Below are 27,879 nucleotides of genomic sequence, written 5' to 3'. Positions count from 1 at the left end.
ACCAGCTGATCTTAGAAAAAAAACTCTTTTAAAATCAGCGGTTTACAGCACTGTTTGGGTTTTCCATCAATCAGTGTCTTTTTCTCCTGTGGAAGCAGTTGCAACCAATACAGTCAGAAGTCCCATGTGGTTGCCAGTGGCACACTCTTGAACAGAAAGTCTTCATGATGACATCATCATTGTTATTGTACACGCTCATGGACTTCAGTTCATTGTGATTGTGTCATTACCACAGAGAGTTGCCAAGCCATCTAAATTATTGGTGCTGGGTGTGGTGGTGGGGGGGGGGAGGGGTGGTTGCAGGACGCAACTGGAGAGTATATAAGTGAGGAAGGCAAATCCAGGATCTGCATGCGATGAATTAATGATAGACTATCTCTCAACGGACTCACGTCAAGCTCTGAGTGATTACTTGGCAGATGGTTGACACTGAACACAGACATCCCAATGGGTTTACACTGTATCATTAGTAAGTAGCATACAACAATTTCAACATATTTCAAGAAATGATAGAATTTAATGATGTACAGCTTATGTACCAATTTCAGTCACATGCATTGTATGTTTGCTTTAATGTTTTAGAGACTATTTAGTCTTTCTGTAGTGCCTGCATGCAAGTTATTGAAATTGCTTCATTTGAATTGATCAATAGTTCTATCATTTTCCAAGAAAATGAACAACATTGAGTTGACAGACTGTATTTTCAAATTATTGTTTGCAGATGATGGACAGTTATAGCCTAAAATATAAATTTTTACAAAGAAGCTGTTTCTCCTTTACACTTTGCCCCATGTCATCTTCCAAAAAACAAATATTATATACTTCTAATGAATTTTATGAATGTTGAAAGTAGTTATAGGCTTGTTATATTATAAAACAGATAACTATTATACATCAATTTACTTATTTATAATATACACATTAGAAATCTTTGAATGAAGTACATTCTCTCTCCATAATCAGATTCAGAATCAGAATCAGGTTTATTATCACCGGCATGTGACGTGAAATTTGTTAACTTATCAGCAGCGGTTCAATGCAATACATAATATAGAAGAAAAAATAATAATAAATAAATCTTATTCCACATACTTTATACGGTATATGTATATTGAACAGATTAAAAATTGTGCAAAAGACAGAAATACTAATTTTTTTTTAAAGTGAGGTAGTGTCCAAGGGTTCAATGTTCATTTAGGAATCAGATGGCAGAGGGGAAGAAGCTGTTGCTGAAACCTTCAGGTTTCTGTATCTCCTACCTGATGGCATCAGTGAGAAAAGGGCATGTCCTTGGTGCTGGAGGTCTTTAATAATGGACGCTGCCTTTCTGAGACACCGCTCCTTGAAGATGTCCTTGGTACTTTGTAGCTAGTACCCAAGATGGAGACAACTAAATTTACAACCCTCTGCAGCTTCTTTCGGTCCTGTGCAGTAGCCACCCACTCCCCCATACCAGCCTGTGATGCAGCCTGTCAGAATGCTCTCCACAGTACATCTATAGAAGTTTTTGAATGTATTTGTTGACACACCAAATCTCTTCAAATTCCTAATAAAGTATAGCCGCAGTCTTGCCTTCTTTATAGCTGCATCGATATATTGGGACCAGGTTAGACCCTCAGAGATCTTGACACCCAGGAACTTGAAACTGCTCACTCTCTCCACTTCTGATCCCTCTGTGAGGATTGGTATGTGTTCCTTTGTCTTACCCTTCTGGAAGTCCACAATCAGTTCTTTCTGTACCTGCATCATAAAAATGTCAGCTTGTCTGATCTTAAACCTTTTTAGTACTGAGTGTAACACTTGGAGATGAGAAGAGTTGATTTCAATATTGGGTGCAAGCCCTTTAAAGTTTTCCTCCTCTTAAAACACACAGTACCTTGGAGAACTAGAGATAACTTTATTGGGGAACTGAAAGGTGTGAAGGTAGATAAGTCTCCTGAACCAGACGATGTACACATCAGAGTTCTGATAGAGGTGGGGGAAGAGATCGTGGAGGCATTAGTAATGATCTTTCAAGAATCACTAGATTCTGGAATGGTTCCGGAAGACTGGAAAACTGCTAATGTCACTCCTCTCTTCAAGAAGGGAGAAAAACAAAAGAAAGGAAACTCTTGGCCAGTTAGTCTGACCTCAGTGGTTGGGAAGATGTTGGAGTCTATTATTAAGAATGGGTCTCAGGGTATTTGGAGGCACATGATAAAATAGGCCATAGTCAGCATGGTTTCCTTAGGGAAAATCTTCCCTGTCAAATTTGTTGTAACTCCTTGAAGAAGTAACTAACAGGATAGACAAAGGAGAATTGATTGATGGTGTGTACTTGGATTTTTAGAAGGCCTTTGACAAGGTGCTACATGTGAGGCTGCTTAATAAGCTACAAGCTCATGGTATTACAGGAAAGATACATGGGCATGAAACTTACATGGATAAAGCACTGGCTGATTGCAAAGAGTGGGAATAAACAGAGCTTTTTCTGACTGGCTGCCCGTGACTAGTGGTGTTCCACAGGGGTCAATGTTGGGACCAATTCTTTCTACGTTATACATCAATGATTTGTGTTGTTGCAAAGTTTATAGACGATATGAAGATAGGTGGACAGGCAGGCTGCAGAAGGACTTAGACAGATTAAAATGGGCAAAGATATGGCAGTGTCAGGAAGTGTATGGTCATGCACTTTGATAGGAGAAAAGAAAGGGTTAACTATTTTCTGAATGGAGAGAAAATACAAAAAGCTAAGGTGCAAAGGGGCTTTGGGAGTCCTTGTGCAGGATTCCCTAAAGGTTAATTTGCAGGTTGAGTCTGGGGTGAGGAAGGAAAATGCAAACATTAGCATTGATTTCAAGAGGACTAGAATATCAAGCGAGTATGTAATGTTGAAATTTTATAAAATACTGGTGAGGCCTGACTTGGAGTATAGTGAGCAATTTTGGCCCCCTTATCTTAGAAAGGATGTGCTAAAACTGGAAAGGGTTTAAAAGAAGTTCACGAAAATTATTCCAGAATTGAATGGCTTTTGTCATATGTATGAAGAGCAATTGATGGCTCTTGGCATGTATTCACTAGAATTCAGAAGATTGAGGGGTGACCTCATTGAAACCTATTGAATGGTGAAAGCCCTCGATAGAGTGGATGTACAGAGGATGTTTCCTATGTTGGGAGAGTGTAAGATGAGATGACACAACCTCAGAATAGAGGGGCATCCTTTTAGATAGATGAGGAGGAAATTCTTTAGCCACAGGCAGCTGTGGAAGCCAAGTCTTTATGTATATTTAAGGAAGGGGTTGATAGATTCTTGATTGGCCAGGACATGAAGCAATATGGGGAGAAGGCAGAAGATCAGGGCTGAGAGGATAAATGGATTAGCCATGATGAAATGGCAGAGCATGCTCAGTGGGCCAAATGGCCTCATTCTGCTCCTTTGTTTTATGGTCCTATGGAACAGCAAAATGAAGAAATAAGATGATAAAAACAATGCTTAGTTTGCTGATTCACTTGAAGTTTTATGTGTAATGAGAATTAGTAAGTGATTTGTTGAATTTAGTGTTTCATTATACTGCTTTTAGTGCCCCATGGTAGAAAGAGAAATGCAGCCAAGAACTGCACAGTATATTCTTGTTGAACATCACAAACGTGAGGGTATATTTGTGAAGGAGACTCAAAGTTATTTTAACTGTGCCAGTGAAGTCTAAATGGAGATCTAATGAAGAGTTTTAAAAATGCAAAAGATTTGAATCGAGTGATATTTGTCTCATTGGTGGGTAAGTGATGAAAATGCTATCAGTTTTAAATGTGACTGATGATGAGGTGAGAAAATTCTACATTATTTCACCATTTGATAGGTTTCAATGAGGCCACCCCTCATTCTTCTGAATTCTAGTGAATACAGGCCCAGAGCCCTTTGATGTGGAAACCATAGAGCGAATGCAGAGGTGATTTACAAGAATTTTGCCTGGATTGGGAGCATGCCTTATGAGAATAGGTTGAGTGAACTCGGCCTTTTTCCGTTGGAGCAGTGGAGGATGAGAGGTGACCTGATAGAGGTGTATAAGATGATGAGGGGCATTGATCGTGTGGATAGTCAGAGGCTTTTTTCCCAGGGCTGAAATGGCTAGCATGAGACGGCATAGTTTAAGGTGCTTGGAAGTAGATGCAGAGGAGATGTCAGGTAAGTTTTTTACACAGAGTGGTGAGTGCGTGGAAGGGGCTGCTGGTGATGGTGGTGGAGGTGGATACGATAGGGTCTTTTAAGAGACTCCTGGACAGGTATATGGAGCTCAGAAAAATAGAGGGCTATGGGTAACCCTCAGAAATTTCTCAGGTAAGGACATGTTCAGTGCAGGTTTGTGGGCCGAAGGGCCTGTATTGTGCTGTAGGTTTTCTATGTTTCTATTATTCAGAGTCAATTTGTTTATTGATTGATTGAGGTACAGTGGGGTGTAGGCCCTTTCGTCCCTTTGAGCCACGCCACCCAGCAACCTCTGATATAACCCTGGCCTAATCACGGGACAGTTCACAATGACTAATTATCATACCAACCGGTACGTCTTTGGATTGTGGGAGGAATCCAGAGCACAGGGAGAATGTACGGTCATCTCAGGGATTTTGGTGGGAACTGAATCCGGGGTGCTGGTACCGTAAAGTGTTGTGCTAATCACTGCTACCATGCTGTCCGGATTATTGCAGCTTGGATTATATTTATCACATGGAATGTTTAAAGGAAATGTTGGTGAGCATTTGAGTAGGAGAATAGTGGGTATTGTTGAAAATGAGTAGAATATTCTAATTTTCGTCCATTATCTGATCAGTAATAAAAGTCAAGTCACTTTACGAAGCATGAAGAATTTCAAGTATTTGTTTCAACAACTGATGTCAAGGAGTTTTGTGGATCAGTTCAGAGGTAGATTGAGAATCTGTTTGCTGAATTGAATCTGAGTGGGTTGAATGTGTAGCTCAGGTTACAACTGTAAGTTAAGCATGCTAGAGCCTGCATTCAGTGCTGAATTCCATTTGTACAGTGAATAGACTCATAAAATACTGGGGAAGGGAGGGAAGCAGAGAGACCTGCCTAATTCTGGATCATAGGCGACTGCAAACTTTGCTAGACGAGTCAGGAAAGACTGTATAATTTCAAGTGGAGACATAAATTGAACATTGGATGACAGCAACTTAGACTTATAATGAATTTTTAATATAGCAAATTTCTTAGAGTGGTTAATGTCCAAAAATAATGTTTTACAAGATATGTTATGGTGTAAAAGAAATATTTCAGGACTACGTTCCACCCTTCAAGCATGAGTTCCATTTATAAACTGCTGCAGTTTATGTCATTTGAGTCCTTCAATTAAATTGCAGACTTGTGATTTGCTCTCTGGGAGTGCCATGGATGAACCACCAACTTGCAAGCTGCAATTGTGGTTGAAGAACTTTTTAAATTTATAATGTCAAGCATTCTAATTGGTACAATCCCCTTTGTAAGCATCAAATCTGTTTGAGCATTCAATAACCCATAATGTGTGAGCAGTTTATATTCATTGATGGTACATGTCCTTACTCCATTGTGGAGTAAGAAAATCTACCAAATGTAATGAATTTAGAGATACGAGAAAGAAGGCAGGACCACATGGGTAGTAATCTCAGAATTATTTCCAGTGTTGTGTGTGAGTGAGTATAGGAATAGGAGAATATATCAAATCAACATGACAGTGAAGGACGGAGGGATTTAGACTCCAGGGACTTTGGAACGGAGAGGGGGAGATTTGGGAAAATGAGTCTGTACAGCTGGGCACCTTTCACCAGTGTCTATGCAGTGGTGTTAGCTCAGGATTCTGGGGAGGAGTTGAACTACGGTAATCAGGGCAAAGGAGGAGAGAGAAAATGTAAATGAAAGAAGGAATAGTGGAATGAAAAGGCAGAAGATGATGAAATCAAATGTGAAAGGTAAATGGGGTCAGAGTACAAAAATACTAAGTTAGAGTTATAGAGCTATACAGCACAGAAACAGTCTCTTAGGCCCAACTCATGCATGCCAAACAAATTGCCCATTTGAGCTAGTCCTATTTTCCTGTGTTGGGCCCATATCTCCCTGATCCTTTCTTCTCCATGTACCTTCCAAATGATCTTAAAATATATGAATTGAAAAATGATGAAAAAAAAGCAGAAAGTCAGAAAGCGTGTATCTTAATGCAGAAAGCATAATAAAGCTCATGGCACACATAAGAGGGGTGATTGATAAGTTTGTGGCCTAAGGTAGAAGGAGTCACAGCAAGCAGGCTGTTTTTCGCCGTTTTTCGGGAGAAAATTCTGATAGATTTCTTTTAACTACTTGGGACAAAAGAGGCACGACTGCCCAGGCGTGTGACCTCAGAGCGTGGAAGGTTTGAAAAGGGAAGCAATCTTCAATGGTTTTTTTCGATTCACAGCAAGCAGGCAGCGGAGTAAGTCGCCGTTTTTCAGGAGAAAATTCACTTTTTTTTTAACTACTTGGGACTAAAGAGGCACGACTGCGCAGCCGCGTGACCTCAGCATGGAAGGTTTAAAAAGAACACCGCCATATCCAGCGGGCCCCGGAGTGTGAGGGTGCAGAGTGATAGGGCTTTGGCTCAACGGGCTTAGGCGGAAACGGGAAGCAGTTTCCTGCGACCGTTGAGTCTTATAGTAAAGGGGTAAGTTACAGGTTTATTTATTCAGTAATAACAGTAGCATTAGAGGTATGCATCTAGGATTAGTATTGTGCTTGGAGTGCCAGATGTGGGGACCCTGGGAGACTCCCAGCCTCCCCAGGGATTACATCTGTACCAGGAGCATTGAGATGAGGCTCCTGAAGGACAGTGTTAGGGATCTGGAGCTGCAACTTGATGACCTTCAGCTAATTAGGGAAAGTGATGAGATTATTGATAATACTTATAGAGAGATAGTAGACTAGTAGACAGCACCTCTATGACAGTCCCCCTCAGAAATCGATACATCGTTTTAGATACTGTTGGAGAGGTTGACCTGACAGAGGAAGACCACAGCGAACAGGACTCTGGCACTCTGCCCAGTGCCGTGATCAAGAGAGCAGGGAGAAATGCAGTAGTTATAGGGGATCCCATAGTGAGGGGAACAGACAAGAGATTCTACGAGCTGGACAAGGATACCTGGATGGTGCCAAGATACGGGATGTCTCAGGTCGGGTCCAGAGTATTCTCAAGAGAGAGGGCAAGCAGCCAGAAGTCTTAGTACATGTTGGTACCAATGACATAGACAGAAAAAGAGAGGAGGTCCTGAAGGAAGATTACTGGGAGCTAGGAAGAAAATTGAAAAGCCAGACCTCCAGAGAAATAATCTCAGGATTACTGCCTGAGCCATGCACTAATGAAGGTAAGAATAATGCAGTTAGACAAGGCCCTGGTGAGACCACACCTGGAGTATTGTGTGCAGTTTTGATCCCCTAATCTGAGGAAAGACATTCTTGCCATAGAGGGAATACAAAGAAGGTTCACCAGGTTGATTCCTGGGATGGCAGGACTTTCATATGAAGAAAGACTGGATCAACTAGGCTTATACTCGCTGGAATTTAGAAGATTGAGTGGGGATCTTATTGAAACGTATAAAATTCTAATGGGATTGGACAGGCTAGATGCAGGAAGATTGTTCCTAATGTTCGGGAAGTCCAGAACAAGGGGTCACAGTTTAAGGATAAAGGGGAAGTCTTTTAGGTCCGAGATGAGGAAAAACTTCTTCACACAGAGAGTGGTGAATCTGTGGAATTCTCTGCCGCAGGAAACAGTTGAGGCTAGTTCATTGGCTATATTTAAGAGGAAGTTAGATATGGCCCTTGTGGCTAAAGGGATCAGGGAGTATGGAGAGAAAACAGGTACAGGGTTCTGAGTTGGATGATCAGCCATAATCATACTGAATGGTGGTGCACACTCGAAGGGCTGAATGGCCTACTCCTGCACCTATTTTCTATGTTTCTAATAGCAGAATTAAGCAGTTGAATGTGTGGCTAAGTAACTGGTGCAGGGGGCAGGACTTCAAATTCTTGGATCATTGGGACCTATTTTGAGGAAGCTATGACTTGTACAAAAACGATGGGTTACACCTGAACTCAAAGGGTACTAATATCCTAGCAGGATTGTTTAATATAGCTGTTAGGGAGGGTTTAAACTAAGTTGACCAGGGGAAGGAAACCAGGGTGTTAGGGTCGAGGAAGAGGAAAATGGAAGTAAGTCAAAGATACTGTGCAGCAAAGATGGCAAGAAGGACAGGCAGGTGAATAGACAGGGTAATTTGCTGTGCGATAGAAATATAGCAAAATCGGTAACAGATACTGATCTGAATGTACTGTACTTAAATGCACGCAATATTAAAAATAAAGTCGATGACCTTGTTGTACAGCTACAGGTTAAAAGATATGACATTGTGGCCATCACTGAGTCATGGCTAAATGATGAATGTGATTGGGAACTGAATGTCCAAGGATACACAGTGTATAGGAAAGATAGGAAGGTAGGTAAAGTGGGTGGCGTGGCCCTGATGGTAAACAACAATATCAAATCACTAGAAAGAAGGGACATAGGATCAGAAGAGGTAGAATCCTTATGGGTTGAGTTAAGAAATGGCAAGGGTAAAAAGACACTAATAGCAGTTATATACAGGCCTCCAAACAGCACCCGGGATGTGGACTACAAGTTACAGCTGGAAATAGAAAGTGCTTGTCAGAAGGATAATGTCAAGATAATTATGGGGGATTTTAATATGAAAGTGGATTGGGAAAGTCAGGAAGGCACTGGATCTCAGGAGAGGGAGTTTGTAGAACGCCTACGGGATGGCTTTGTGGAGCAGCTTGTCCATAAGTCCACCGGGGGTCGGCTGTTTTGGATTGGGTGCTGTGTAATGAACCTGAGGCGATTAGGGAGCTAGAGGTAATGGAACCCCTTGGAAATAGTGATCATAATAAGATCGAGTTCAGTTTCAAATTTGAAAAGGAGAAGCTGGTATCAGGTGTATCAATATTTCAGTGGAACAAAGGAAATTACAGTGGTATGAGAGAGGAGCTGGCCCAAGCTGATTGGAAAAGCAAGCTAGATGGAGGGACAGTAGAGCAGAATTGGATGAAATTCCTACAAGAAATAAGGAAAGGGCAGGAAAAATATATTCCAAGAAAAAAGAAAATCATGAATGGAAAAATGGCACAAATGTGGCTGACGAGAGCGGTTAGGGCTAAAATAAAAGCAAAAGAGGCAGCATACAAGGAAGCAAAAATTAGTGGGAAAACTGAGGACTGGCCGACTTTTAAAAACTTACAGAAGGAAACTAAGAAAGTCATTAGGAAAGGAAAGATGAATTATGAAAGGAAATTGGCAATTAACATAAAAAAGGATACTAAGAGTTTTTTTAAATATATGAAGAGTAAAAGAGTGACACGGGTATATATAGAACTGATTGAAAATGATGCTGGAGAAATTATAATGGGTAACAAAGAGATGGCAGAGGAACTAAATGAGTATTTTGCATCAGTCTTCACAGTGGAAGACATTAGCAACATACCTGATAGCCAGAGGTCTCAGGGAATAAAATTAGGTACAGTCAAGTTTACTAGAGAGGAAGTGCTTGGGAAGCTAAATGCACTAAGGAGAGGTAAGACTCCCAGACCAGATGAGGTGCACCCACGGGTTCTGAAGGAGGTGGCTTTGGAGATTGTGGAGGTATTGGAAATGATCTTCCAGGAATCAATAGACTCTGGCATGGTTCCGGAGGACTGGAAGGTCACAAATGTAGTTCTGCTGTTTAAGAAAGGAGGGAGGCAGCAAAAAGAAAATTACAGACCTATTAGTCTGACATCAGTAGTTGGAAAGTTATTGGAGTCGATACTCAAGGACGAGATTATGAAATACCTTGAGGTGTATGACAAGATAGGCCCAAGCTAGCATGGTTTCATGAAGAGAAGATCCTGCCTCACCAACCTATTGGAATGTTTTGACGTAATCTCAAATAAGATTGACAAGGGAGAGGCTGTGGATGTTGTGTATTTGGATTTTCAAAAGGCCTTCGATAAGGTGCTGCATAAGAAGCTGCTTAATAAGATGAGATCCCATGGAATTACAGGAAAGATATTGGAATGGGTGGAGCATTGACTGATAGGCAGAAAGCAAAGGGTGGAAATAAAGGGATCTTATTTTGGTTGGTTGCCGGTTACTAGTGGTGTTCCGCAGGGGTCAGTGTTGGGGCCGCTTCCTTTTACACTGTATATCGATGATTTAGATTATGGATTAAATGGTTTTGTGGCTAAGTTTGCGGATGACACCAAGATAGGTGGAGGGGCAGGAAGTGTTGAAGAAACAGAAAGGTTACAGAGAGACTTGGTCAGTTTAGGAGAATGGGCAAAGAAATGGCAGATAAGATACAATGTTGAGAAATGTACAGTTGTACATTTTGGAAGAAGAAATAATCAGGCAGATTATTATTTAGATGGGGAGAAAATTCAAAAATCGGAAGTGCAAAGGGTCTTGGGGGTCCTTGTACAGGATACCCTAAAGGTTAACCACCAGGTTGGATTGGCAGTAAGGAAGGCGAATGCTATGTTCGCATTCATTTCAAGAGGAATAGTGTATAAGAGTAAGGAGGTGTTGATGAGGCTCTATGAGACACTGGTGAGACCTCATTTGGAATACTGTGTGCAGTTTTGGGCCCCTTATCTTAGAAGGGATGTACTGATGTTGGAGAGAGTTCAGAGAAGATTTACGAGGATGATTCCTGGAATGCAGGGGCTAACATATGAGGAGCATTTGTTGGCTCTTGGACTGTATTCATTAGAGTATAGAAAATGAGAGGGGATCTCATAGAAACATTTCTAATGTTGAAAGGGTTGGACAGAGTAGATGTGGAAAGGCTGTTTCCCTTGATGGGTGAGTCCAGGACAAGAGGCCACAGTCTTAGAATTAGAGGGTACCCATTTAAAACAGATCAGGAGAAATTTTTTTAGCCAGAGGGTCGTGGATTTATGGAATTCATTGTCACATGGAGCTGTGGAGGCCCGATCATTGAGGGCATTTAAGGAGGAGATTGATAGGTATCTAATTAGTCAGGGTATCAAGGGATATGGGGAAAAAAACAGAAATTGGAACTAGATGAGAGAATAGTTTAGCTCATGGTGGAGTGGCGGAGCAGACTCGATGGGCCAAATGGCCTACTTCTGCTCCTTTGTCTTTTGGCTTGTGAGTCAATTTTAGAAAACCTAACACATTTATTTTTCAACATAGTCCTCTCTTACATTCACACACTTAGTCCAGTGGTCATGGAGCATACGGATCTTGGACCTCCAGAAAGTGTCCACAGCAGGGATGATTGATAAGTTCATGGCCTAAGGTAGAAGGAGATGAGTTATTAACTTCAAACTTTCTGCATAATCACTCAAAGAGTTGATCTGCATGTGCATGTAACGAGAGCTGTATAACTCATCTCCTTCTACCTTAGGCCACGAAATTATCAATCACACGTCTGTGGACATTTTCTGGAGGTCCAAGATCCGTACGCTTCACGACCACTGGACTAAGTGTGTAAATGTAGGAGGGGTCTATGTTGAAAAATAAACATGCTAGGTTTTCTAAAATTGACTCCTTCTACCTTAGGCCACAAACATATCAATCACCCCTCGTATAGGTGGATTAAGATCTGATGACTTGCAAGGCAGTACAGACGGGAACTCAATATTGAGGCATATTTGATACATGGGAAGGAAAATGAGAATTTGTTTTATTATCACTGACATGCAGTACATTGTGAAGTTTGTTGTTTTTTGGCAGCAATACATAAAAATGTTACTACAAAGTTGCAATAAAAATGTAATAAATAGAGCTAAAGAGGAATAGTGATGTAGTTTTCATTAGTTCATGGACCATTGAGAAATCTGATAGTGGAGGGGAAGAAGCTGTTCCTAAACATCGATTCAAGGTTCAAGATTAGTTAATGTAATTTCCTGTTTAATTTAAAGGAATATGAAATAATTGTTACTCTGGATCAGATGCAGCACTAAAATCACATTGGCATAAAAATTACAATAATAACTAAAGAACACAATAAATATAAATATGTAAGATAGCTTATGTACATAGATTGATTGTATGTCTGTAAAGTGAAGCTAAGCACAGGAGTGTTTGTACATAAGGTGATTCTGACGGAAAATGATAAAGTAGTAGTGGGGGGGGAGTGTGAAGGGGTAAGTTCGGGGGTGGAGGTGTTGATCTGCCTTGTTGCTTGGGGAAAGTAACTGGTTTTCATCTGGTGGTCCTGGTGTGGATGATACGTAGTCTCCTTCCTGATTGGAGATGGACCAACAAACAGTCCGTGAGCAGGGTGGATCTTGAGGTTCCTATACCTTCTCCTTGGTGGTAATAATGAGAAAAGGCCACTTGCTGGATGGTGAGATTTCTTAATGATGGATGTTACCTTCCTGAGGCACTACATTTTGAACATGTCCTTGATTGTTGGGAGGCTAGTTCCCATGATAAAGTCTACAGTCCCCTTTTAATCCTGTGCATTGGAGACTCCATAACAGGTGGTGATACCTGTCAGAATGCTCCCCACAGTACATCTGTAGAAATTTGCTAGAGTCTTTAGTGAATATGAAATCTCCTCAAATTCATCGAGAAATATAACCTTCTTTGTGATTGCACAGGATAGGTCCTCTGAGATGCTGATGCCCAGGAAGCTGTTCACTCTTTCCACTAATGACCCTTTGATGGTGTGTGTTCTCACAACTTCCTCTTCATGAAGCCCACAATCAATTCCTTAGTCTTGCTGAGGTTAAATGCAAGGTTGTTGCTGCAATGAACTCAACCAGCTAATCTATCATGCTCCTGTATGCTTCCTCATTGTCATCTGAAATTCTCCCAACAACAGTTGGGAGTCAATTGATGACATCTATTGAGGAATTTATGGATGTAAATAGGAGATGAAATAAGTTTGGTAAAAAGCAGGAGACACTTGTAGGGCTAGTGTGTGGAGAGAGGCCACACAGGAAAAGGTATAACTAAACAAAGAATCTGTGCTTGTGAAAAGGAGAGATGTTAGGCTGGATTCCCTTAATGAAGAACATCTATGTAGGACTTTCTTTAACGTGGAGAGGCTGATGTATGGGCTGCCACCACATGGTCCCTGGCAGATCAGGGTCGGGGTCCAGTGGAACAGAGTCAATGTGACTGGGGACCCTTCATTGCCGCAGCCTTTTCTCACCTTCACTGACATTGTGGTGTGTCGTCATCTTCCACTAGCTCCAGTGTTGAAGTCTTGATTGGATTGTTCTTTGTCTAGAACCTGCCTCTTGTCCTTACCTCCTTGGGTGTCCCTACCAGGAGTGAAACTCCAGGCGGCATCATTCTAGGGATCTCGAGAACTCACATCCTCTCCACCGTGACAAGGTGACGACCCTCAGGAAAGACTTGTTAAAAAGTGTGGTGCAATAATTGTGAGAGATCTTAACCTTCATGTGTATTGGATTAATCAAGTTAGAAGGGTAGGTGCAAAGAATGAATATATAGAAAGGATCTGGGAGAGTTTCTTAGGTCAAATAGAGTGCTAAGCAGGGAACAACCTACCTTGGATCTCATAATGAGGAAATGAGGCAGGTTTAATAATGACCTCAAAGTAAAAAAGAAATAGTGATTACAGCCTGATAGAATTTTACATTCAATTTTTGGTGCAAGAATCTTGAGTCAGAAACTATTTAAATAAAGGGAGTTACATTGGAATGAGGATCGAGTTGGCTAAAATGAACTGAGCAGCTAGATTATTGGGAAAGGAGGAAAGTTATTCCAGCAAGCAATAGCAGAAATTTAAGAAATCAATTCATGACACTTAGCAAAAATATATCCCAATAAGAAGGAAAGATCCTATTCTAAGGGAGGTGGTTGGGGGGAGGGAGGGTGTTTTGGAGGGGCCTGAGGGTAAAATCAACATGGCTAGCCAGGAACCCTGGTGATAGTATTAAACTGAAAGAGAAAATCTGTAATGAGGTGAAAGTTAGCAATGGAGCTGAAAACTGGATGAAATTTGGAATCCAGTATACTGGCAAAAAATATAAGAGAAAATAAATTATGAGGGCAAGCTAACAAGATAGAGAAAAAATAGAGGATTTTTAAAATTAAAAAAGCGAGAGGCCCAAATAAATGTTGGTACACAGAGAATGTTGGGGAAGGAGTTATTAAAGCAAAGGAATAGCAGAGAAATTAAGTGGGTATTTTGTATCAGTCTTTAAAGTAAACACATGACATTAATACTGACGTGCTGGGGAGAAATTTAATGACATCGCCATTGAGAAATAGTACTAAACAAACTAAAAGGGTTAAAGGCTGACAAGTCTAGGATCCTAAATAATATGGTTACTGAGATAATGGACGCATTAATTATAATCTTTGAAAAATGCTCAGATTCTGGAGAAATACCAGAAGATTGGAAAACTGCCAACATAACACCCCCGACTCAAAAAAAGGCAACTATAGGCTGATTAGTCTTGCATCTATTGTTGGAAAACTAAATAGAAAAATTACAACAATCTGTAATTACTAGGGAAGTAGTAGCAGCACAATTGGAAAATCATGATCTAATCACATAGAGACACTATGGCTTCATGAAAAGGAAACTGTGCTTGAAAATTTACTAGTTTTTTTGGGAGAAATTTCGACCAGAGTGAATAAAGAGGGTACCAGTGGGTTTATATTATTTGGACTTCCGAAAGGCATTCAGCAAATTGACTCACAAAAGATTAAGTCAAGCGCCTACGATATTGACGATATTGTGTAAGCATAGGAAGATTGGATAATAGGCAGGAAACACTGAGTAGGGGTGCAGGATTTATCTTGAGACTGCAGTGACAGCACGGGGATCAGTATGGAGGCCACAAGACAGCGTCTGTATTGGTGATTTGGAAGAAGGGAGTAAATGTGTTCTAATCACCTTTGTAGAGAATGTGAGAAAGCAATTTGTGAAGACAATTCAGCAAGTTTACAGAGGGAGATTTATAGATTAAGCGAGCACAAAAAGTTAGTAAATGGTGTGTAATGAGGAAGAAAGGGCTAAAGAACAGTACTTAAATGGGGTATGACTGCGGAAAGGGATTCAGGAATCCTTATGCATGAAGCTATTAAGTACATACGGCATTTAGTAAGGAGACCTGTATTTGAAGCAGTTTGAGTATAGAAGTAGGGATATCTACTGCAACTTACAAGGCACTACTTCATTCGAGGCAGTGGAGGTGGTTCTTGGTATGGAGGAAAAGTTAACCACTTTGGGATTCGATAAGATACTGGAGCAGAATTAGGCCATTTGGCCCATCAAGTCTGCTTCACCATTTCATCAAGGCTGATCCATTTTTCCTCTCAGCCCGGTCTCCTGTCTTCTCATCGTATTCCTTCATGCCATGACCAATCAAGAATCTATCAACCTCTGCCTTAAATACACATAAAGGCTTGGCCTCCACAGCTGCCTGTAGCAAAGAATTCCACAGATTCACCACACTATGCCTAAAGAAATTGCTCCTACACTCCATTCTAAAAGGACGCCCCTCTATTCTGAGGCCGGGTCCTCTGGTCTTAGACTCTCGCGGCATAGGAAATATCCTCTCTACATCCATTCTATCAAGGCCTTTCATCATTCGATAGGTTTCAAAAAAGTGTCTCCTCATGCTTCCGAATTCCAGTGAATACAGGCCCAGAGCCATCAAATGCTTGAGAATGATTTTTGTGAACCTCCTTTGAACCCTCTTCAGTTTCAGAATGTCCTTTCTAAGCCTGCTCAAAACTGCTCACAATACTCCAAGTGAGGCTTCAACCAGTGCGTTATAAAGTCTCACCATTACATCCTTGATTCTTTACCCAAGCTAGTTTAGAAGAATGACAGAGGATTTTAAAATGATTAATCTGGGATTAGTGTAAATAGGTAATGGATGGTCAGCATAGATTTGGTGGACTGAAGGGCTGTGTTCCATCCTGTATTCCCTTATGATTATCATTGAATTATGTAAGATTCTTAAGGGTCAGAGAGGATAAATGTTAAGAGGATGCTTCCTTGTTTGGGAGAATCCAGAACCAAAGGAGCAGATGTCAGAATAAGGGGCAGTTTGTAAAGACGTAGATGAGGAAGTGAATCTTTGGAACTTTACCATAGAATCAGAATCAGATTCATTATCACTGCCGTTTCCATGTCATGAAATGTGTTTTGTGGCCGCAGTACAGTGCAAGACATATAAAATTACTACAACTTACAATGATAAGTAAATACATAGTGCAAAATAGGAATGGTGAAATGGTGTTCATGGACCATTCAGAAACCTAATGACGTTCCTAACACATTGAGTGTGGCCCTTCCTGATGGTAGTACTGAGAAGAGGGCACATCCTAGATAGTGAGTGTAGATAATGATGGTTGCCGACTCTTAGAGGCATCGACTTCTGAAGGTGTCCTCGATGGTGTTGAGGCTTGTGCCCATGATGGAGATGGGAGAGTCTACAACTCTCTTCAGCTTCTCTCAGTTCTGTGCATTGAAGCCTCCATACCAGGCAGAGATGCAACCCATAAGAATGCTCTCCTGTAGAAATTTGCTCAAGATCACCATGGGGTAGAGTTACTGTGTATATTTGAGGTTGTGTAGACTTACACTCAGTGGCCACTTTATTAGATACCCATATGCACCTGCTTGTTAATGCCAATATCTAATCAGCCAATCAGGTGGCAGCAACTTACTGCGTAAAAGCATGCCAACATGGTCAAGGGGTGCAGTTGTTCTGACCAAACACCATGATGGGAAAGAAATGTGATCTTAGTGACTTTGACCTTGGAATACTTGCTGGTGCCAGATGGGGTGATCCGAGTATCTCAGAAACTGGCGGTCCCCTGGGATTTTCATGCACAATAGTTTCTGGAGTTTACAGAGAATGCTGCGAGAAACAAAAAAAAAACATCCAGAGAGTGTTAGTGCTGTGGGCAAAAACGCCTTGTTGATGAGAGAGGTCAGAGGAGAATGGCCAGACTAGTTCAAGCTGACAGGATGTCAGCAGTAACACAAATAAACATGTTTTACAACAGCTGTGTGCAGAAGAGCATCTCTGAACACACAACACAATGAAATTTGAAGCAGAAGACCATAAGCATATACTCAGTGTCCTCCTGTACTGAATAAAGGAGCCACTGAGTGCATTTCTAATCAGTAAAGGGTTTAGGAAAAGGGCAGGAAAGTGGGGGGAATAGTGGATCAGCCATGATTGTACTGAGTGATGGAAAAGGTTTGAGGAGCTTAATGCCTACTGCTACCCCATATTTTGTGGTCTTACAGGACAAATACATAAACAGAGGTAAAAAAACAAATTAGTTATTGCTTTATTATTGTCACATGTTCTGAGGTACAGTACAATGAAAACTTGATTTTGTATGCGATTCATTCACATTGTTCCAATGAGGAAGTACAACGGAAAACAAGAACAGAGTGCAGAATAGAGTTTTACCATTACAGAGTAAGTGTAGTGCAGGCAGACAATTAATGCGTAGGGCTATAACAAGGTAGGTTGTGAGGTCAAAAGTCCGTCCTATTGTACTAGGGGGCTGTTCAGTAGTTTTAAAACAGCGGTATAGAAGATGTCCTTGAGCCTGGTAGTATGTGCCGTCAGGCATTTGTACCTTCTGCCCGAACGGAAATGGGGAGAAAAGAGAATTCCCAGGATGGAAGGGTTCTTTGATTATGTTACCTGCTTTACCAAGTATTGTAGACATGAAGGGGAGCAAGTTTCCATGATATGCTGAGTTATGTCCACAGCTCTGTGCATCTTCATGCATCTCAAAGTTCAAAGTAAAGTTATTATCAAAGTACCGTACATGTATGTCACCATACACCACCGTGAGATTTTTTTTCTTGTGGGCATGCACAGTAAATTCAAGAAACCCTATAAAATCAATGAAAGACTGAGCCCAACAGGACAGACAAACAACCAATGTGCACAACAAACTGTGCAAATACAAAACAGAAAAATAATAATAAATCAATAAGCAATAAGTATCGAGAATATCAGATGAGGAGTCCTTGAAAGTGACTCCATTGTTTGTGGGAACAATTCAATGACAGTGCAAGTGAAGTTATCTCCTCCGGCTCAAGAGCCTGATGGATGAGTGGTAATAACTCTGTGGTGTAGGTCCTCAGGATTCTGTACATTCTTGCTGACAGCAACAGCTAGAAGAGAACATGGCCTGGGTGGTGGGTGTCCTTGACAATGGATGCTGCTTTCCTGTGATAGTACTCCATGTAGATGTGCCCACTGGTGAGAAGGGCTTTACCCATGATGGACTGGACCGTATCTATTACTTTTTATAGGATTTTCAGTTCAAGGGCATTGGTGTTTCCATACCAGGCCATGATGCAGCAGTCAATAAACTCTCCACCACACATCTATAAAAGTCTTTAAAAGTTTTAAATGGCAGGCTGAATCTTCGCAAACTTCTAAGGAAGTAGCGGTGATGCCGTGCTTTGTTTGTAATTGCGCTTCTGTGCCAGGCCCAGGACAAATCCTGTGAAATTATAACACTGAGGAATTTAAAGTTGCTGACCCTCTCCACCTCCAATCCCCAATGGGGACTAGCTCATGGACCTCCAGTTTCCTCCTCCTGAAGTCAATAATCAGCTTCTTGGTTTTGCTGACATTGAGTGAGAAGTTATTATGGCAGCACTCAGCCAGATTTTCCTTCCCCCTCCTATATGCTGATTTGTCACCACCTTTGATTTGGCCAATGACAATGAAAATTGCCAGGAAACAAATAAGGCATTGGAGTTGTGCTTAGCCACAGAGTCATAAGTATAAAGCAAGTAGGGCACACAGCCTTGTGGTGCACCTGTGCTGATGGAGATCATGGAGGAGATGTCATTACCAATCCAAACTGACTGAGGTCTACAAGTGAGGAAATCAAGGATCCAATTGCACAAGGAGGTATTGAAGCCAAGGTCTTGAAGCTTATTGATTAGTTTTGAGTGGATGATAGTGCTGAATGCCAATCTGTATTTGATAAAAAGCATTCTGATGTATGCATCTTTGCTGTCCAGATGATCTAGGGTTGAGTGAAGACCCAATGAGATGAAATCTGCTGAGGAACATTGTGCCAGTAGGCAAAATGGAGTAGATCCAACTTGCTTCTTAGGCAGGAGTTGATATGTTTCATCACCAACCTCTCAAAGCATTTAATCATAGTGGATGTAAGTGCTATTGGACAATAGTCATTAAGGCAGGTTATCATATTCTACTTAGGCACCGGTACGATTGAAGCCTGCTTGAAGCAGTTGGGTACCTCAGACTACTGTGGCAAGAGGTTAAGGATGCTGGTGAACACTCCAGCCAGTTGATCAGCATGGGCCTTTAGTACTCAGCAGGTACCTCATCTGGGCCGGATGCTTTCCATTGGTTCACTCTTCTGAAGGATGCTCTCACGTCAGTCTCAGACTGAAAGCACAGTGAGGACTGTGGGAGTTCCTCCAAGTTTTGATGGTCAATGTGAGCATATTGAGCTCATTGAGGAGCGAAGCCTTGTTGTCACCTATATCACTTGGTTTCACATTGTAAGAGGTAATGGCATTCAAACCCTGCCACAGCCATCCAATGACTCAAGTTTGGTTCAGAATTGCTACTTCACATGTGGGATAGTTTTCTGGAAGTTGTACCTGGACCTCTTGTATTTTACTTGGTTGCCAGACCTGAATGCCACTGATCTGGTCCTCAGCAGACTGCAGAACTCATGGTTCATCCAGAGCTTCTGGTTGGGGCAGACTCTGAATGATATTGTGGGGGCACATTTGTCCACGACTGTTTTAATAAAATTGGTGACGGCTTGGGCAGAGCAGTTGCCATATGAAGCTGTGATGCTTTTCAGCAATGAAGTTCAATGTGCATTCTCATTCAGCAATATAGAACAGATTTCCACCCCCACCTACAAAATCAAATAACTTTAAAAAAAACTCATACCTTTGAAAGTAATGTAAACATGTGATTTATTTTTAAGCTGGCAAAAAGGCAATCTATCCACTGTGGCTTCATTCACTCGGATATAATGTCCTGATGCTAGCAAAGCTGCTTTCATTGATTTTCTCTCTGAATTTAGTGCTGGGCCTTTTCCTTGCACTGCAGACGTCCTCATGAGGTTATGGTCTGACATTAGATACCCAAATACATGATGGTGTATGTTTGCAATGGCAATGTACTTCAGCTTTGGCCCAGACACAAAGCAGTGATGCAAGTGCTTTGAAGGTGAAGTTAGGAGGACAAAGAGTTTGTATTTCTCTGATTGCAAGAGACTGAGCATTAAATTGGAGATACTTAAGTGAAAGAAACTTTCTGTCCAGTGTGACTATGGATACTGAGAGGATGGAAGGCTAAAGTTAGTGTGTGAGTGAAGTTCCTTTTACACAGAGAGCTTTAGGTGCCTGGATTGAGCTGTCAGTGGATGGTGGAAGCAGATACGATAGTGACATTTAATACGCATTTAGACAGGCACGTGCACTTGTAGAGAATGGAGGGATATAGATTGTGTGTCATCAAATGGGATTGGTTAAATTTAGCATAATGGTCAGCACAGATATCATGGGCAGAAGGGCCTGTTTGTGAGCTGTGCTGTTCCAAAAAATAAAGCACCTCTAAGCCCTCCAGAACAGAAATAATTTTGTTTGATAATCGTATATGGGTTGTTTTGTCTCAAACATAGGATGTTGAGAAAGGATCTGTTTAAAGAGTTGAGAATCATAGGAGTAGAGAGTCTGCAGGGGTTCAAGTTCAAAGGCAATTGACAAAAGAGCCAGGTATGGTGAAGGACAGGATATTTGAGGAGTTCTAAAAAGGGGGCTGAATATGTTCCTGAAAAGTACTTAAAAATAAAAGTAGGGATCTGGTAGGAGGGTGTTGAATGAGAACTAACTGGATGCTCTTGTGCAGAGGTAGCAGGGCTGGATTCCCTCCTTCCAGACCGTAATCTTCCTGTGATTCTGTCCATCATCAGAAATAGAGCCAAGGGAGAAAGATGGAGTTATGTTCTCAGTGAAGGCTGGAAAAACTGAGTAGTCACTTATGTTCAGAAGTTCTTGCCTACATCCTCTTTATGTCCTTTCAAGAGCAAAAAGCATTTGAATTTTGACCAGAGCACCCGGCATAAATTTGCATCATTTGGAAAAACTGTTCCAGTAAGATTCATAAAAATGCACATTACTAAATTAATAAGAAGAATATCGATTTAATGAAAATTTATGGCTATTGATGCTATTTCATCTTATATTTTTTTGTAAAATATGCTGAATTTAAATTGAGTTCTCAAATTCCTCCTGATATAACATTGGATTAGATCTATAAAGGAGATAATTTTGTGTATATTGTGATTTAAGCCTGTAATATAAGAGATTTTTCAGATATATAATGAGTACAAGAGAGGCAAGAGTGGACATCAGACTAGTGTTGTTGTTGGTGACTGGTGGTATTCCCCGAAGGTTGGTGTTGGGTCCACTACCTTACGTGTTATATGTTAATGATCTGGATGATGGAATTGATGGCTTTGTGGCCAAGTTTGTAGATGATACAGAGATCGATGGAGGAGCGGATAATGTTGAGGAAGCAGGGGGTCTGCAAAAGAACCTGGACAGGATGGGCAAATGGACGATGAATTGGTAGATGGAATATAAAATAGTTTTGTACTTTGATAGAAGGAATAAAGGTGTAGACTTTTCTAAATGGGGAACAAGTTCAGAAATTGGAGATGCAAAGGAACTTGGAAGTCTTAGGGCATAATTCCCTGAAGGTACTGAGGAAGGCAAATGTGATGCTGGCATTCATTTTAAGAGGACTAGAATATAAAAGCAAGGATCTCAGGCTGAGGCTTTATAAGGCATCGGTCAGGCCACATATAGAGTAACGTAAGCAATTTTGAGCCCCATATCTAAGGATGGATGGGCTGGCATTGTAATCAGTCAAGATGAGGTTTACAAGAATGGTTTCAGGGATGAAAGGGTTACCATGTGAAGAGCATTTGATGGCTCTGGGTCTGTGCACACAGGTGCTTAGAAGGATAAGGGGGGAGATCTCATTGAAGCCTTTTGAATATTGAAAGGCCTAGGTAGAGTGGACACGGAGAGGAAGTTTCCAGTTGGAGAACCAGAACCAGAGGGAATAACTTCAGATCAAAAGAGCATCCATTTAGAACTGAAATGATGAGAAATTTATTTAGCCAGAAAGAGGTGATTCTCTGGAATTCATTGCTATAGACGGCTGTGGAGGCCAAGTCATTGGTATATTTAAAGTAGAGTTTAATAGGTTCTTAATTAATAGAGACGTCAAAGGCTACAGGGAGAAGGCAGGAGAATGGGGTTGAAAGGGATAAATAAATCAGCCATGACTGAATGTTGAAGCAGAACGCAATGGGCCAAATGACCTAATTCTCAGATGGTCTTAACCAAAGATGTTCAGCAAAATACAAACAGATCACTCAGTGGTGTACAACGTTTATACAACTCTCAGGTGTAAATCATGTAAAGGCATTCAGTGTATGTCCTAATCTTTATTTTCTCCTTTTCTCTCCAGACGTTAACTGAACCCGCTGCATTTGCCGATGAAACAAGCTGCCAGTGCAGAGCTCCTCATGAAAGGCTGACTATTGCTCAGGCCCGCTTTGGAACACCAAGTTAGTCTTTGATTTCCTAATGGCTACCATTACAAACATCCACATTTTTCATATTCAGTGTCTGGTACAAGTAGGACTTGAGAAATTAAATCTGTTTTTATTGACCCATTAAGAGCAGAGGGAAACCACTACAGGTAAAGTACATGTCCAGTCTTCATGTCTTTAGTGACATTCTCCAAACAAAACATAGACCTTGACTACCCTGCACCATCCAATCTCTTAATGACCTTCCCATATTGGAGGGAAAAGATAATCTCTGATTCTTTATCTTGACCACCAACCATCTCCTTAAACTCTTCTCCTCACCCTTGCCCTCCACCAGAGACAGTGTGAAGATGCCATGCTCTTCTTAGCCATTGAGAGTGCAGATGTGTGTTTTCTTGCAACAGACCATGAGGCTGAGACCACATCAACAGTGTGGGGTAATAGTCACTTAGCTGGTTTTCTGCCCTGTAGTTAATGCCGAGTTTTCCCGCACGTGTACCTCTATATTATCCAATTAAGACTCTTAATACCTACCACATGTGCATCTTTATATGAACCATTTAAGACTCAATACCTACAATCAGGGAAGTATTTTAATCAAAGTCTCAACTTAGGATTTCTTTGACTATAAATTACTATAACCATGGTGCATTTTCACTCTTGGACAATACCATCAAACTTCAAACCCCCTTTTCATTTCCCAAATAAGTGAACCTGCTGTTTGTTGGTTCATCCTAATTCATCTGATGAGAGCTATAGTTTCTTAAGTAATTAGTAAGACAAAGGAGATGGTGATGGACTTTAGGAAGACTAAGCCTGCACTGCTCTCTGGTGCTATTGATGGTAAGGATATGGATGTGCTGAGGATCTACAGGTACCTGGGGGTGCACCTGGATTACAGACTTGAGTGGAGCACCAACTCAGAGGCTGTGTACAAGAAGGGCCGGAGTCGACTCCACTTCCTGAGGAGACAGTGGTCCTTTGGAGTATGTAGGCCTCTCCTTCACATTTCTACCAATCTGTAGTCACCAGTACAATCTTCTATGTGATGCTGAGCTGGGGCAGTGGCATCAACATGGGTGATGCCAACAGGCTCAATGAACTGATCAGAAAGTCTGGCTCTGTTATAGGAGTCAAGCTGGACACACTGGAGGCTGTGGTAGAACTAGGGACCCTACAGAAAATCCTGGCAATTCTGCTCAATGTTCCTCACCCTCTGCATGCCACCTTAGCTGAACAGGGGAGCACTTTTAGTAATACACTGAGACAACTGCACTGCTCCATATGAGGTCATTCTTCCCCTCGGCCATTAGGGTCAATAATGAGTCAACCTGTAGCTGGGGAAATGTTGACTCCCACCTGTTAGACTGTTTGAGGTAACTTATCTTTTATTCTTTCTTAATTCTCTTCTAATATTTGTATATCTGTGCACTTGCAATGCTACTGTGACACTATAATTTCCTTTGAGATTAATAAAGTATCTCTTGAGACCATTAGCTCTGGCAATCAGCAGATCGTATCCTAGCCTCCCAGGAGCAGAAGCATCACAGATAAGGCAGAGGTACTCAGTGCATGGATTAGCCTGGGACTATAATATTATAGCTATTACAGAAATTAGTCTGAGGGATCAACAGGACTGGCAGCTCAATGTTCATGGGTATTGATGCTTCCATTGCAATGTTTCAATAGTCATGGGGGAGTTTCAATATGTAGATAGATTGGGAGAATCAGGTTGGTGCTGGCTCCAAGAGACGGAATTTATGGAATGCCTAAGAATAAGCTTTTTAAAGAAGCTTGAGACTGAGCACACTAGGGAAAAGGCAGTTCTGCATTGGGTGTTGTGTAATGAACCAGATTGATCAGGGAGTTTAAAGTAAAGGAGTCCTTAAGGAGCAGTGATAGAATTCGCCTTGCAGTTTAAGAGTGAGAAGCTAAACTCAGGTGAATGAGTATTACAGTAGAGTAAAGGCAATGACAGAGGCATGAGAAGGAGCTGGGCAATGTTGATAGGAAGGGGACACTAACAGGAATATCAAAAGTTGATGTTTCTGGGAGCAATTCAGAAGACAGAAGATAGATACATCCCAGAGATGAAGTAGGATTCTAAAGGGAGGCTTAGGCAAACATGCCTGACATGGGAATTTAAAGACAGCATAAAACCAAAAGAGAGGGCATACATTACAGCAAAAATTAGTGGGAAGCTTGTAAAAACAACAACTGAAGCGTTCTGTCTGCCACAGTTCCTGATGAATTGTTGGATTACATAGCGGGAGACAGATGTCAAAAAAAAGTGAGCGGGGGCAGTTGGGACATTGTGCATGCTACAGTTCCCAAACAGATTTGAATTGTGTAATGTGAGAGAGATTTCAAAAGAAGCGAGCGGGGGCAGTCAGGATGTTCTGCATCCCACAGTTCCCAGGCAGACATTTGAGTGTGTGTAATTAGGCACTTGGCAAGATTCAATAAAAAGAAGTTAGGTTTAAGTGGTGCGGCAATGTGGGGGCCAGTGTTAGAGTGGGGAGTTCAGGCTTTGGCTCATTGAGGCTTCGGCAAGGGGACGCAAAGGCTGTGGGTAGATCTTTCCTTTCTTCCTTCCTCCCCCCTTCCTTCCTTCCCTTTACTTCCCTCCCTTCCTTCCAAATATTTGTTGCACGGTTATTAATTTTGCAGATGACACTTAAGTTGATAGCATAGTGTTTAGTGAATAAGGTTCTTTGAGGTTACAGTGAGATACAGATCAACTGGGAAAGTGGACAAAGGAATAGTTGATGGAATTTAATTTGACAAGTGCAAAATGATGTATTTTGGGAAGTTAAACTAGGGCTGGGAATATACAGTAAGAGACAGGAACTTGCGGACATATATCGAACAGAGACTTTGATGTACAAGTACATAATTCCTTGAAAGTGGTGATGCAGGTAGATAGGGTGGAGAAGGAGGTGTGTTGTCAACTTGCTATCATCAGTCTAGGCACTGAGTATAGGAGTTGAAATATGTTACAATCGTATAAAATGTTGGTTAAACCTGCACTTAAGAATGTTTTGTACAAATCTGGTAGGCACCCTGTAGGAAGGTTGTGATTAAGCTGGAGAGGATGCAGAAATGATTCACAAGGATGTTGTCTAGATTGAAGGGCTTGAGTTACAAGATTAGATAGGTTAGGTCTGTTTTCCCTTCTGAGCAAAGGAAGCCCAGAGGTGACATGAGAAAGCTATGTGAAATTCTGAGAAGCAAGAATAGAGTCTGTTTCTCATGGTAGGGATATCTAAAGCTGGAGGACATAGGTTTAAGGTGAGAATGAGGAGGTTTCAAAGGAATCTGAGAGGCAAACATTGCACAAAAAGAGTAGTTGGCATCTGAAATAAACTCCTAGAGGAGGTGCTGGAGCCATGTAAGAGGCATCTGGGCAGGTTGTACTGCTCCCCCTCTCTTCACCATTGAAACTTCACCCACTGTTTTCATTAGAATTGCAATGGGGTAGTACTAAATGGGCTAGCCACACATTCCATTGTATTACTGCCAAGGAGGTGAAGGTGAAAAATTACCTCCTCAAAAACAAACAAAAAATGCTGTTCCTGCGAAATGGATTACATGAAGAGCCAAATGATGAAAAACAGCCGAAGTAAATGTTGTCAGACCACTTTATCACAATGTCCATTTAAAGCTAATTCTCATCTGGTCTTCGTTACAAAGAGCCTTCCAGCTGTAGCAGAATTCAAGAGAATTATTAAACTATATACAATATAAAAATAACATCACTGCTGCTGGTGGCTCAGCTGGACAGATGTACAGTATATCCATGGAAATCCCAGATTAGTGTTTGGTCAATCTGTGTTGTGGTGAAGAGAGAACAATAATTGAACTTTGTAGCATCAAGCTGATGAAGGACCAAGTTTCTGAAAAACCTGTTGCTCCTCATCTTCATTCCTGATTCCATTTTGAAAAGTGTGGGCGGTAGGTTTGCACAAAATTAGATGTAATTCACTTACCTGAAGATGGGCCTTGATGTTTGTAGTGCTATGCATTGTGCTATTAAAACGGATCATCACATGGATACAGCCCTAGCCACTGCCTATCACTTAAGAAAGAGGAAAATGAAGAGGAGGACACTGAACAGAGCCATTTAATATGCGGAGAGGATGAGAGACCTAATTACTACAGATTTGTGGTAGATGGGAGTGAGGGTGGATTGGGCAATGTATAGTGGTGCAGTTAGCCATGTGAAAATCTATATCCCTGAGTTCAACAGCAGATATAAGTCATTCAGATCATTATTGTGCTGCTTTGACTAGAGTCTTGACATTGGTCCCCAGTTATCTGTTCTTGCTGTTGTCATCAGAATTGCCTCCTGCCCCCTACAGATACACAAAATCCTCCAATTATCCAAAGCCAGCTTTGGAAAACCAATATGCCAGGCTTTCTTTCATGTCCCTTTTCCCTTGGTCCAATACTCCTCACCAAGAAAAAAAAACTTACAAGGTTTTGCAACTACCATGCAACTGCAATCTTAAAGAGGTTCAAGTTCAGCATCACATGCTGGTTGGCAAGTAACCTTTTGAGACACTGTGCTGATGGATATATTCAACAACAGCGTGGTTGGCACTGACTGCGCACATGCTTCAATCAAGATCAGAGGTGGAGCAGAAAAATGCAGGTGCTGCCTGCATAACATCGACACACCAACTTTGTGGCATTTTTAGATCCTTTGAACCTGTAGCATCGGCATTCAATTCCATGCCCCTGTCAGAAAGGAAGTGTGGTCTCTGCCTATTTACAACTTAGCCTCACCAGTCTCTTAGGTGTTGGCAAAGAGAAAGCTACTGGGGGGGGGGGGGGGGGGGGGAGTTAAAAAAACGAATAATTTCACCCGAAATATTGCGACATAGTATTTGTAGTTTATAAAGTGCAAGTTGTTTAGTGGCTGGTTGTTGTATATCACTTTCTAATTCTCTGCTACTTTAACCTTTTACAGTCGACAGACCAGTGAGAGTTTATGCAGATGGAATATTCGATCTCTTTCACTCAGGTCATGCTCGAGCTCTCATGCAGGCTAAAAACCTCTTCCCAAATACGTACTTACTTGTGGGAGGTAAGAACTGAGTGGCAATCCACTTGAAACTAATTGAGAAAATCATTTGATGAATGTGCCATCCATAGGTACTCAAGCAGGGGTTTAGAAGCTCAAAACTCGCTCCCTCTTGTATGACTATTCTTCATTCTGGGACCTACA

General features: G+C 41.4%; 1 protein-coding gene across 5 annotated transcripts in view; it reads left to right on the top strand.

The window, feature by feature from the left end:
• Positions 1–27,879, top strand: part of pcyt1ba (phosphate cytidylyltransferase 1B, choline a) — a 96,728-nt gene that overhangs the window by 40,493 nt on the left and 28,356 nt on the right. For all 5 annotated transcript variants that reach the window (XM_073045625.1, XM_073045624.1, XM_073045623.1 and 2 more), the window contains exons 2-3: positions 22,565–22,664; positions 27,622–27,738. In XM_073045625.1, coding sequence (XP_072901726.1) covers positions 22,565–22,664; positions 27,622–27,738 — 217 coding nt within the window. The remainder of the gene's footprint in view (positions 1–22,564; positions 22,665–27,621; positions 27,739–27,879) is intronic.

The sequence above is a fragment of the Hemitrygon akajei genome, chromosome 5 (assembly GCF_048418815.1).
Source record: "Hemitrygon akajei chromosome 5, sHemAka1.3, whole genome shotgun sequence".
NCBI classification, from domain to species: domain Eukaryota; kingdom Metazoa; phylum Chordata; class Chondrichthyes; order Myliobatiformes; family Dasyatidae; genus Hemitrygon; species Hemitrygon akajei.
This window is presented reverse-complemented; position numbering and strand designations above follow the sequence as displayed.